Source organism: Silene latifolia, chromosome Y (assembly GCF_048544455.1).
Source record: "Silene latifolia isolate original U9 population chromosome Y, ASM4854445v1, whole genome shotgun sequence".
NCBI classification, from domain to species: Eukaryota; Viridiplantae; Streptophyta; class Magnoliopsida; order Caryophyllales; family Caryophyllaceae; genus Silene; species Silene latifolia.
In genome coordinates, this window is record NC_133538.1 from 153242177 (window position 1) to 153255243 (window position 13067).

General features: G+C 39.3%; 1 protein-coding gene across 1 annotated transcript; it reads right to left on the reverse strand.

Moving 5' to 3' along the window:
* Positions 1-2860: 2860 nt before the first annotated feature.
* LOC141629206 (protein FAR1-RELATED SEQUENCE 12-like) lies at positions 2861-12116 on the reverse strand. The gene is made up of 6 exons (XM_074442245.1): positions 12107-12116; positions 4987-5491; positions 4601-4791; positions 4214-4473; positions 3105-3935; positions 2861-2881 (listed from the first exon to the last, which is right to left on the reverse strand). Exons 1-6 carry the CDS (start codon positions 12114-12116, stop codon positions 2861-2863), a joined length of 1818 nt encoding a protein of 605 aa, XP_074298346.1.
* Between the last annotated feature and the right edge of the window lie 951 nt (positions 12117-13067).

The following is a 13067-nucleotide window of genomic DNA, read 5'->3' on the forward strand; positions in this document are numbered from 1 at the left end:
GAAATTAAGAAAATAAGTACTGGACTACTGCTTATTGGACGACCACACATTCTCAATAGAGTAAGATTGAAAACTATTATGATATCCTCAAATATTTTAACTGATGCTCATCATTTATTTAGTAGCATATAAAAAGAATATTTCCACTGATGCTCATCCTATACCATTCCTTGCAGTGAAAGTGTTGCTGTCTACGGCGAAGAAGCAAAACTCCTCAGAGAGGATATACTATCAATACAATGGACGGTGAATGTCACGAGCAAAATGATTGAATGTTGGGCACATCTACTGAATGACATTGAGTACAAGGATCACAACACAACAACTTTACTGTTTTTCGGACTTCGCCACATGGTATGCAATATTATTTACAATTAGTTTAGATATTTCATTGTAAATTTAATATTATTACAATGAATATGTGGTGTTATTGTTAAAGAACTGATTTGTAAACATGATGCTTTTCATGCATTATATCAACAAGTAGGGGATGAAAGTCAGGATGAAAATCAAAAATTGAGGATTTTCGAAGCTTGGGATACTTTTATTACCGCAAACAAGGGTACATGCAACTTGACAGCTGAGATTGTTTTCGTACCAATGCTATTTGAAGACCATTACTTATGTGTTTGTATAAACTTTAACAAAGAAAAGATTGAAGTCCTAGACAATACATCCTATAATAAATGGGAAGATACAAGTGTTTAGAAACTGGCAGATATTGTGGTAAGTTGAATGCTAGTTGATAATGGAAATCTGAAAAAATGTTAATATATGTGTTTTTCATTCTCATGGTTTGCTTGCAATGTGTCAGGCTTCATGCATGAGTGACTATCTGGAAGCAAAGAAAAGGCCGAGAGCTGAAGAAATAATAGGTTTTAACATTGTTAACCTATGCTTCAAATGGCAAAAACCGGAACTAAAGAACAATGAATCCGACACTTTTCTAATGCTGCACAAGATAAGGTATGAGAGAGAAATATTTGAAACAGATCTTGATGGAAAGGTCGGCCACAGGTACTACTGGGCAGAAATGGCAGCAGCATTACTCTTGGCTGACATAAATGGAATTAGGGATCAACTCATTAAAAGGATAGTAGAGTTCACACCAATAAAGGATGAAGTCTGGCCTCAACTGAAACTGAAAAGAGATGCAGCAATGAACAAAAAACCTGTAAAAGGAGGCAATGGTGAAGATGTGCATAAGCCGATGAATACTGAAATGCCTGTTCTTTGTAGTTCTCCTAACAAAAGGTAAATAACAAAAAAAAATGGCTAATCGGATATAATAATGTCATTACTTTGTGAGACATTCGTTTTTGCTTTATTTAACTATAGACATATATTAATGAGTATATGTGCACATATTCAATATTGTAGTGGTATTGTCAGTGTGAAAGGCAAAACACAAGTGGTGGTCATAGGATCAAAACAGTTGCACAATATGCAAAAGTAAGAGGTCGAGGTAGAGGCAGCAACGTGGGAAAATAGAAAGTGTTTAATCTGAGTTTGGAAAATGGGTTTGAAGATTGATTTGTAATAGATAGACAAAAATGGTACAATGTAGATCGTTTGATAAGGTTTTGAAAATGAATTTGTAATGAAGATATATCAAACTACTGTTAATGTGCTATTTTAAAGGGTTCATTCATCCAGTTATTCATCTTACATGTGCAAATTCAATGTCTAGAATACAGGTGTGATATTGTATTAAATGCATTGCGAGATTGTATTATGTAAACCGTGGTATTTTAACTTTAAATCGACCATTAGGTGATATTGTTAGTTTAAAATCAATCAAAGTGACGGATATTATTTGGAAAATGTAAAACATCTGATAGAGTAATTCTTATTGAACAAGCATTGTTCACCCTTGACTGACAATCTCTTTTTGGAAAGTCTGATATTGTATTCGATATCTTGTGATATTGTGTGGCAAAATAGCTGATATTGTAGAACTGTGAGGATAATCATTATTCCCCAATAAGTAAGATATTGTATTGAATATTCTGTGGTATTGTATTGAATACATTGTGATATTATAAAGAATACTGTAACTAGTGTGATAGTTGTGGTATTTATTGAGACAAGTATGATATTTTATTCGATATCTTGTGATATTGTATGGTAAAAACCACTGATATTGTAAAACTGTGAGGATAATAATTATTCCTCAATAAGTAAGATATTGTATTGAATATTGTGTGGTATTGTATTGAATACATTGTGATATTGTAAAGAATAGATAATTAGTGTGATACTTGTGGTATTTATTTGAGACAAGTGTGATATTGTATTCGATATGTTGTGATATCACAATACATATCCAATGCAATATCACAGTTCTAACTATACAATATCACAACATGTACATTGAAATATCTCACCCTCATCTATATCCCACCGTCATTCATTTTAACTATTCAATATCACATGTATATTGAAATATCAGACTTCTGATAATACTCATTTGGAAGCTTTATGTAAGAAATATTACACGTCTAACTATGCAATATCACGACATGTACATTAAAATATCAGACTTCTGATAATACTTTTTTGAAAGCTTTATGTAAGAAATATCACACGTCTAACTATGCAATATCACACGTCTAACTATACAATAATACTATTTTTAAGACTTTGTGTATAAAATATAGTATCAAGCAATGTACGAATAAAATCACTTATATCAATGCGTATATCCTAACGTATGGAGTGTAATTGCTATAATAGTAATGAAGTATGAGATGTATATCCTATATGTATTGAGCTCCATCAACAAGGAATCCTCCAACCAAGCGACGACGACACAAAAAATGTTTTGGATGAGCTTGATGAACATGAATCCGTAAACCCCTCAATCATCATCTGAACTCCTCTGAAAATTACAAAACAGCAGAACAAGTAGTTGTCAACAAATGAACAAAGAAGGTTTATACAGTTTAAGAAATTAAATTCGTAAACAACACATTGAGTAGTCGTCAGCGCATAATATCAACAATATATATATACAATTCCAAAAATTAAAGTCATAAACAGAATCGTATGGCCTCTTACTTATAGAAAGAATGTAATATAATATATTTATTTAGGTAGCATACAAGTACAAAAGGATTAGGGCAGTTACGCTTATCATGGTTAGCCAATTGTTTGCAATTATTGCAAAGCCTTTTAGGCTTCTCTGCTTTGGCAATGCATTGTTGCTTTGTCGATATCATTCTCTTCCCACTACCCTTCTTCTTTGCCTGACGAGGCGGTAGAATCCTCACCTCAGTTGAGGAACTACATCCAAGAAGCATTTCCAACTCCTGCTCTTTTGTCATTAACTGTGCTTGTGGATTGAGTTTGACCCTATATTGCTTCAATGTGTCAGCAAGATCAGTGATCTGATTGTTAGGCATAGTTCTCAGCACACTGATAGTTGAGTAGAACTCTGACCATAACTTGCACATCTCCGGCTTCTTTACATCTGTGGCATCAAAGTCGTCAAGTAACTCACCATGTGAACCATAAAGAGGGATCTTTTGTGCATTCTTTGTCCAGCGCATAAGAATGTACTTATCAGGCAAAGTCTTGACTTGTTTCCCAGAGAAAATCCAAATAATGTGTTTGCAAATAATACCCTTCCTATTGAACAGCTTACAAGAACATTCTGCATCGTTGCTTGTAGAATTGAACACTACTTGAAAGGTCTTATGCATTCTAGCGCCAGCTACAACAATGACCTCTATACTGTGGATAGGTGGTATAAAGCCACCAACACTAAGGGAACACATGGAGGCAGCAGCCTCTTGTTGAATATCTTTGAAAATAGCATGGGTATAAACCTTGGACGCATGAGCTTCCAAGTGTAGAGACGTAGCTAATTGTGGTAAAGTATAATCATTGTCTCGATCATGTTGTTTTGAGTATGGCGCTGTTGATCCATGGCGCTTTGAAACCGCATCCAAAACTCAACAAGTGTACCATGTATATTTTCAAAATGCTTGAAAAACCTATTCTGGCTCTCTGATCGTTGAGTTGTTCGGAGAATACATCCCATAGGAATATTATGATAATAAGCCTGGATCCATCTCCTTCTTTTTTTATACATGTGTGACAACCATGAATTTGCTTGCAAGTTATGCTCAGCAATTTACTCAGACCACTTGGATTCAAATTCTAAAGGTTCCAAGTCAGAGTCCCAAACTACAGCATTCAAAAGACTCACAAAATCAGTCTCTTTGGATATTGTACTTCCAATCTTATCAGTGACCTTTTGCATAATATGCCACATGCAATATCTATGCTTAGCCTTCTTGAAAACTTTGGGTACAACCTTCTTTATTCCTGGACATTGGTTAGCGATTATACATTGCGGCTCTCGCTGACCCATAGCGTCTAAGAACTTCTCAAAAACCCACTTAAATGAATCTTCATCCTTATGAAACAACAATGCAGCAGCAAAAGTCACAGATCTTTTGTGGTGGTCTACCCCAGTAAAAGGAGTGAAAATCATAGAATATTTATTTGCACCGTAAGTTGGATCAAAAGTGACCAAATCACCAAAGGAAGAGTAGTTTCGACGTGCTTGTGCGTCACACCAAAACACACGAACCAAATTTGAAAGAATCCACTTCATAAGCAAAGTAAAAACCTGGATTGGTTTCACGTAGGTCCTCGAAATGATTGATAAACAATTGAGCATCCTTATCTCCTATGAAACATTTGATATCCCTTCCAAAATTCTTAAAATCAATCAATTGAGCACCAACATTCTTGTAACCATCTGCATGTTCCTTAGAATATCTATATGCCAATGTAGTGCCTAAATTAACTTTTAAATGATCAATAATTGCCTTTTTATGAAAAAGATGAAGGTGGATCTTTTTTCTTTGAAATTCTTGATTTGTGAGTGAACAAAGACGATGATTATGCCATTCACGAAACTAAGCAACAACATAAACATCCTTGATAAGGCGAAATTCAATCATAACATCACACCCAATCCTAGTTAGTTTATTGTTCTTAATATCAAACGGCTTTATAAGTGTCTGCTCCACTACACTATCATGAACAACAACTTTCCTTTTCTTACCATCTCTAAACCCTTCACGATTACAGACAACAAGTTTATAAAAGATGGCAACATCAGCATTTTTTTTTTGGGAGGACTTCCTAGGTCCAAAACCACATGCTTCTGCATACACATTATAAAAACTGATAGCGTCTTCCAATTTTTCAAAAGTCTCACCAAGTTGAGGTTTAGACTGAATTGAGACATTCCTTGTCCACAATTCAGTACCACCAGATGTGGAATCCAAAAACAGTTGATGTTCATGATAAGAAACAGAAGGTTGTTCAATGCGTGGAGTAGAAGTAATTTCCGTAAAATGATTATCATTAGACGTAGGTGGAGAAGGACTTTCAATGCGTGTAATAGAAGTAATTTGAGACACACTAGTATCGTGAGAGGTGGGTCCAAAAGAAGGCATACAACTATCAGCATCTGGAAAAAAATATAATATGAGAAGCATTAAAAGATAAAACAGGTATTAAGTAAACAGTAGGGGACCAAGACTAATGACAAAGTTTGTTATTGTAGTAGTTGTGATATTGTATTGAACATGGTGTGATATTATATTGGATATCTGTTAATATTGTAATAATGTGAAAGCAGTGTCAAGATCTACAAATCTACAAACGAATATAGTACGAGAATGCATAACAACAGCTGATAACAGATGTAAAGAAAACAATAAGTTACAATGACGACAAACTCATAGGAATATTTAAAATATAGGTAGCAAAAACCGTATGAAAATTGAAAATTCGTACGGTAGACCAATAAAACCGAATGAAAATTGAAAACATACACTATGCCAAATAAGACCTTCAATAACGGTCAAATAATGCAATATACCAGTTTTAAATAGAAACACGGGACCATTATTGTGACGGTTTTTAAATATATACCACGGTTGTACAAATAACACGCGACCGTTATAAAATCTTTTAAGAAACCATTATTAAATCTTAAGAACGGTTTCAAATCCGTTGTCGTAGTTTACTATTGACAACGTCTTATCGTTCCAAAACCGTTGTTAAATATTATATATGATAACGGTTCATTTTGTTATCTTTTTTAATTGAATGTCAAAATTTAACAACGACTTTATTGCATGTAAAACCGTTGTTATATTCATCTGTTGACAACGCTATGTAACCGTTATCTATTTTTATTGATGAAATTTTTGACAACGGTTCTGCTTAAATAAACCGTTGTAAAAGTTTTGAACTCGACGACGGTTATTGTTCCTTATCTTATATTTTTGGCGGTTTGAATGGAAGGGAAAATATGTCAACGGTTATTTATCTAAATAAAACCGTTGTCAAATAATTATTTGCAACGGGTTATTTTTAACCGTTATTGTTTCTAATTTTTTTTAAATGATTTTAGCTTGTTCTAGCTTCTGCTGAAATGCTATTTTTCAAGAAATGGCGTTTGTAGCAATTCTTTGAAATGCTATTTTTTCAAATTTCTTCTTTGAAAAATAGCATTCAAAGAAATTTATGCGGTGCAAAAATTCAATCCTGTATCAAAATATTACACCCTGCGATCAATTAAACACAGTTTCAAAACTGTACAAACAAGATGATCAAAAGCCAAAACACAACTTGTGGACATGGCCCACCTGCAAGCCCAGCCGATCTGTAGACATACAACAGTCTTTTGAAAGCCACGCTCGGCGGCGTAAAAATGCTTTCGACCGGATCGTTTTAGATCGGTCGGTTTCGTCTCGGTAAGGGTCTCGAAACGATTAAATATGTTTGGAGTCGCCACCAAACATTTGTGGGATGCCTGGAACCCGTTAGAAATCCACTTTATACCTCGATCAAATCAAAGCACAAAGCAGCGTTTGACATAGGTACTAAAGATAAGGAAATCGTCCTTCTTTAGCATCCTATCTCTAGAATGACTCTCGTACGCCCTGGATAAAGTCGTCCACTATCCAAAGTTTCTGAGTAAGAGGTGAAGGTACGTATTGGGAAGCCCTTTAATCAGACACCCAATCCCGCCCGCGTTAGCGGCCTCTACTGATCGATCTTGGTTGGTTGAATGAAAAAGTTGATAACCCGGTTTAAATGCATGAATGCGCATCCAATAATTTAAACCTAACATGTGAGAGCTTTCTAAGTCGGTTGATTTAATCCAAGTATCAAGTATAAGATGTCGAGTTGGATTAATGATTGATTTGCATGCAAGACAGAAATTAAACATCCATTTACCGTATTAGGTTTAAGGTGCATAACATGATCCATTTGTCTTAGTAAGGCATTTTGCAAATATGGTTTTGGATAATCAAATAGTCATCTTATCCGTCCTATATCCGGGTTAACCGGAGTCGGGATCGTCCTAGACTAATGCTGGAAGGGAACAGGCCCTGCACCAGATGGCTATATGAGGCGCGAGCCAGCCGGCGGTGTAAGGGGCCTCCCTCTGGTTTTGAAAATGAGAAATGGAGAGCCTGTTTAGGCGCGGGTTAGCCCATGGTTTATGTGCCGTGTTCTGATCTTTTAGAAAACGTTATAAAACGTATTGAAAATGAGTGTTTGAACCCGGTTTGACTTAAAGGGGTCGTTTAGACCGCATTTGTTGATTTGAAGAACTAGTATCGAATAATCATCATTATTTTGATAATATTTGGTGTCGGGTTCGATTTGGCAAACTTGACATGAATAGTTTTGAAAATAATTATGGACTAATTGTTTTAAGTCCATTTGAATGTCATTAGTCGATGTTCATCATCGTACCCGGGTTAAAATCTGGCATGGTATGTAGAACCAAGGATGACTTTGTGTTGGTGACTAATATGTTTGTTTGAAAATGCAAAGAAATGAAATAAAAGGCTTTAAAATACCTTTTAAATGTCATTAACCAAATATTATCACCGAAACACGGATTTGACCATCATGGTATGAGAAACCAAGGGTGAAAAATGTTTTATGGTTAAAACAAATGAAATAAAAAAGGGTTTGAAAATAGTTGGAATGGTGAAAATCGATTACAAATACGAAAGTGGATTAAAGGGAAATGACGAGAACAAACACGGTTGATCTCTGGTCTGAACACCCCATTTAGGCACGGGTAAACTGGCGACCTAAGGGGCTTCTGCCTCAGACCAAAAATCAGTTTTGGCTCGTTTATTTCATGTTTTGGTTCATGTTATGCACGTTTTAGCATGTTATAGTCATGAAACAAATGAAAACATAATAAAATAGGATTTTTACACCCTCATACTTACATGTTTGGTTATGGCGAGTGACCGACGTAAGTATAACAACTCGTTTGATCGGAAAAAACTCGGTTTAAAACCGTTTTGGTAAGTAAAAAGAGTGTTTTTAATGTTTAGTGATGGTGTAGTGGTCGAAGTGGTCGCTCAAGTGATTTAATGCACGATGACGGTACCAAAAAATGTGTAAGGCTCGTGTTTACATCGGTAGGTCGTAAATACGCGTCGGGTTGTGACTTAAGAAGTCGAGTCGAGAATTTTAAGGGAGAAAAGAGGGGGCGGACACTCGCGTAAGTCTCAAATGGGTGCCATTTGAGGGGTATTTATAGGAGAATGAGTGGTTGTGTGAGTTTTGAGCAACGTGGCCACTTGGGCTGCTCAAAGAGGCGCGAGCCACGTCGCGGTTCTTCGAGTTGTGTTGTCACTTTCACAACAAACGCAATCATGATTTGTTCTATCCTAGGTTTTGTAGTCACATGTTTGGTAATTGACCAACATGAATCCGGGAAAACTTAAGGTAGAAGGTTTGAAATGTTTTGTTTTTGGTGGTTGACTCGGTTTGACTCGTTGTTGGAGTCGAGATTTGGATTTTTGAGTCGGTTTTTGGTCCGGTGTCGGTTTTGACTCTAGTTAGTGTCATTGTGACCCCGTCGTCGTGCATTAAACACTCCAGGTATTTTTGAAATGTTTTAAAATGTTTTATTTTCGAAATCGTTTTAAGCTTTCCGACGTAAAGTTGTACACAAACTGTCGATCTTACGCCGCGATTCCAAAACATGTTGTAGTCCGATAATCATCGGGTGTTTGTTGGAGTCTCTGCAGATACCGGGTATCTACAGAGCCCCCACTTTGACTGAGGCTTAGACAGGGCAAAAGTCAAAGTAGAGCCCCCAGGTCAATCGAAGATTACAACCTGGAGACCCAAGCAACGTCGAGGCGGCTCGAAAGGATTCGGGCCAAGGACCTGCCGTCGGGAAGGGCGACGCCAAGGAGACTCGAGGGTACGAGCCAGGGACATGTCGTCAGGAACAGTTTAGAGTCTGTCGACTGTCCGTACGGGTCGTTTAAAGTCCATTAGACTACTTACAAAGGCTCACTAGCCATAATAAGGAGTCATACCTGAGGCATCTTCGGATATGTCCTTGCAAATTGCGGACAAAGGCTCGCCAGCTGATGGTAAGTAAATGTACCCGAGGCATCTTTGGGATCTTTCCTCGAAAGTTTGCGGACAAAGGCTCGCCAGCCAAGACAAGGAAATGTAACCGAGGCATCTTCGGGATCTGTCCTTGAAAGGTTGCGGACAAAGGCTCGCCAGCCAAGATAAGGAAATGTACCCGAGGCGTCTTCGGGATCTATCCTTAGAAGGTTGTGGACAAAGGCTCGCCAGCCAAGACAAGGAAATGTACCCGAGGCGTCTTCGGGATCTGTCCTTGGAAGGTTGCGAACAAAGGCTCGCCAGCCAAGACAAGAAAATATACCCGAGGCATCTTCGGGATCTGTCCTTGAAAGGGTCGCGGACAAAGGCTCGCCAGCCAATGGTAAGGAAATGTACCCGAGACATCTTTGGGATCTGTCCTTGAAAAGGTCGCGGACAAAGGCTCGCCAGCCAAAATAAGGAAATGTACCCGAGGCATCTTCGAGATCTGTCCTTGGAAGGTTGCGGACAAAGGCTCGCCAGCCAAGACAAGGAAATGTACCCGAGGCATCTTCGGGATCTGTCCTTGGAAGGTTGTGGACAAAGGCTCGCCAGGCAAGACAAGAAAATGTACCCGAGGCATCTTCGGGATCTATCCTTGAAAGGGTGCGGACAAAGGCTTGCCAGCCAAGACAAGGAAATGTACCCGAGGCACCTTCGGGATATGTCCTTGGAAGGTTGCGGATAAAGGCTCGCCAGCCAAGATAAGGAAATGTACTCGAGGTGTCTTCGGGATCTGTCTTTGGAAGGTTGCGAACAAAGGCTCGCCAGCCAAGACAAGGAAATATACCCGAGGCATCTTCGGGATCTGTCCTTAAAAGGGTTGCGGACAAAGGCTCGGCAGCCAATGGTAAGGAAATGTACCCGAGGCATCTTCGGGATCTGTGCTTAAAAGGGTCGCAGACAAAGGCTCGCCAGCCAAGACAAGGAAATGTACCCGAGGCGTCTTCGGGATCTGTCCTTGGAAGGTTGCGGACAAAGGCTCGCCAGCCAAGACAAGGAAATGTACTCGAGGCATCTTCGGGATCTGTCCTTGGAATGTTGCGGACAAAGGCTCGCCAGCCAAGACAAGGAAATGTACCCGAGGCATCTTCGGGATCTGTCCTTGAAAGGGTGCGGACAAAGGCTCGCCAGCCAAGACAAGGAAATGTACCCGAGGCGTCTTCGGGATTTGTCCTTGGAAGGTTGGGGACAAAGGCTCGCCAGCCAATGGTAAGGAAATGTACCCGAGGCATCTTCGGGATCTGTCCTTGAGTGTTTGCGGACAAAGCCTCACCAGCCATGATAAGGAAATGTACCCGAGGCATCTTCATGATCTGTCTTTGGAAGGTTGCGGACAAAGGCTCGCCGGCCAAGACAAGGAAATGTACCCGAGGTGTCTTCGGGATCTGTCCTTGGAAGATTGCGGACAAAGGCTCGCCAGCCAATGGTAAGGAAATGTACCTGAGGCATCTTCAGGATCTGTCCTTGAGTGTTTGCGGACAAAGGCTCGCCAGCCATGATAAGGAAATGTACCCGAGGCATCTTCGGGATCTGCCCTTGAGAGGTTGCGGACAAAGGCTCGCCAGCCAATGGTAAGGAAATGTACCCGAGACATCTTCGGGATCTGTCCTTGAGTGTTTGCGGACAAAGGCTCGCCAGCCATGATAAGGAAATGTACCTGAGGCATCTTCGGGATCTGCCCTTGAGAGGTTGCGGACAAAGGCTTGCCAACCAATGGTAAGGAATTGTACCCGAGGCATCTTCGGGATCTGTCCTTGAGAGGTTGCGGACAAAGGTTCGCCAGCCAATGGTAAGGAAATGTACCCGAGGCATCTTCGGGATCTGTCCTTGAGTGTTTACGGACAAAGACTCGCGAGCCATGATACATTTGATTAAGGGATCAAGGGAATAGCCGCGTTAAATAGGCTCGTTTGAACGTAGCGAACTCGTGATGCCGCCGGTGAATTTGAATGAGAATAGCCACGTCAAAAGGGCTTGTCTTGAAAGTTGCGAACTCATGATGCCGCTGTGGAAACAGTGAATTTGGATTTTCAGTATCACTGTTTTTGGAATGAGCGGGTTCCGCGAGGAAGCCCCCAGCTGGTAGTGAATTTGGAATTTTTAACATTTAACTGAAGTGACGGTTTATGTGCCGTCGCTAACCTTTGATGGAAATAGTGAATTTGGTATCTTCACTATTTATTGAAGTGACGGTTTATGTGCCGCCGTTGACATGCGATGGAAATAGTGAATTTGGAATCTTCACTATTGATCGAGGTGACGGTTTATGTGCCGCCGTTGACATTTGATGGAAATAATGAATTTGGAATGTTCACTATTATTTCTGAAATTGAAGGAAAATAGTGAATTTGATTTCACTATTTATTTTTGAAATCGGCGGTTTTGATCGCCGTTTGCTTGAAATTTTTGAAAATAGCGAATTTTAAATTTTCACTATTTGCTTTTCTTTGTCTTTGAGGAAATGACGATTTTCAAAATCGTCAATGAAAATCCGAATTTTGTTATGTGGAAATTGGGCTAAAGCCCAAAATTCGCTGAAAAAGCAAGTGGACACCTGATTGAGGCGCGAGCCATCTTGCGAATCAAAGGGGCTTCCCTTTTTTTGTAAAAGACGCGAGTTCAGGTTGCATACCATTCGTCATCTCGTCTTCTTCATTCGACCGAAAAACCCGCAAAAATCGCCATTGAAGGACCTTTGCTAGCTTCCACTCGTGCCATAATCAACAATGTCATCTCAAGGTATGTATTTCCTCTTGAATCCATTTAAATTTGTTGATCTTTAGCTTGATTGAAATAGGACGAATTTTACCCTAAAAAATCGAATTGGACGTTTTTGATTGAGCCCATTTCGAGTGAAATTGATGCTTGCATTAGGTTAGAAACCTGTTTAGGAGTATAGGGGTGCTTTTAGTTTGCATTTTGGTCCCCGTTCCCGCTCCCTATGCTCGAAAAACGCGAGTGAGGTGAGACACCGTCTCACTTCGCAATGCCAAGTTTATTTGCTTGGGTAGTGGGTCCCACTAGGTTGCATTGTAGTTGGGAAAACCCATATTCGCCATTTATGGACCTTCGTTGGATATTGTGAGCAAAATTGGATTTTTGCCTCTTGTGACGGTCTTATGTCTGACAAAATAAGCGTCTGTTTGGGCTTGAATTGAGTCAGTTTGCCTTGAAATGGACCTCATTGGTAATTTAGGTCACCTTGAGGCGTGATAAAATCACGTTTGCCTTTTTGCGGTCATTTTTGAATTTTTGACCGGTTTGGGCTCAAATTAGCGTATGAATTGCCTTTTTGAGCCGTGGAAAAATACCCCATTGTGTCGGGAATGTATTTTGGTTTGTTAGCGGACCTTGTATGGGTCTTGAAATGCCGTTTTTTTTTGTTTTGACTCGTCTTTTGCTTGAAAAGAGGGTCGAGTCGTTTTTGTTTGTTTGTTGTGAATGGTTTTGATTGGTTGGATTTTGGGCGGGATTGCCCTTGTTTTGCATTGCAGGTTGTCCTTTGTTTTTGTTTGGATTTATCCATTTCATACCGTCGTAATGCCGAAATTTCGGCTGACGTTTTTTGTTTGTTGTGTTTTTTGATTGCAGGG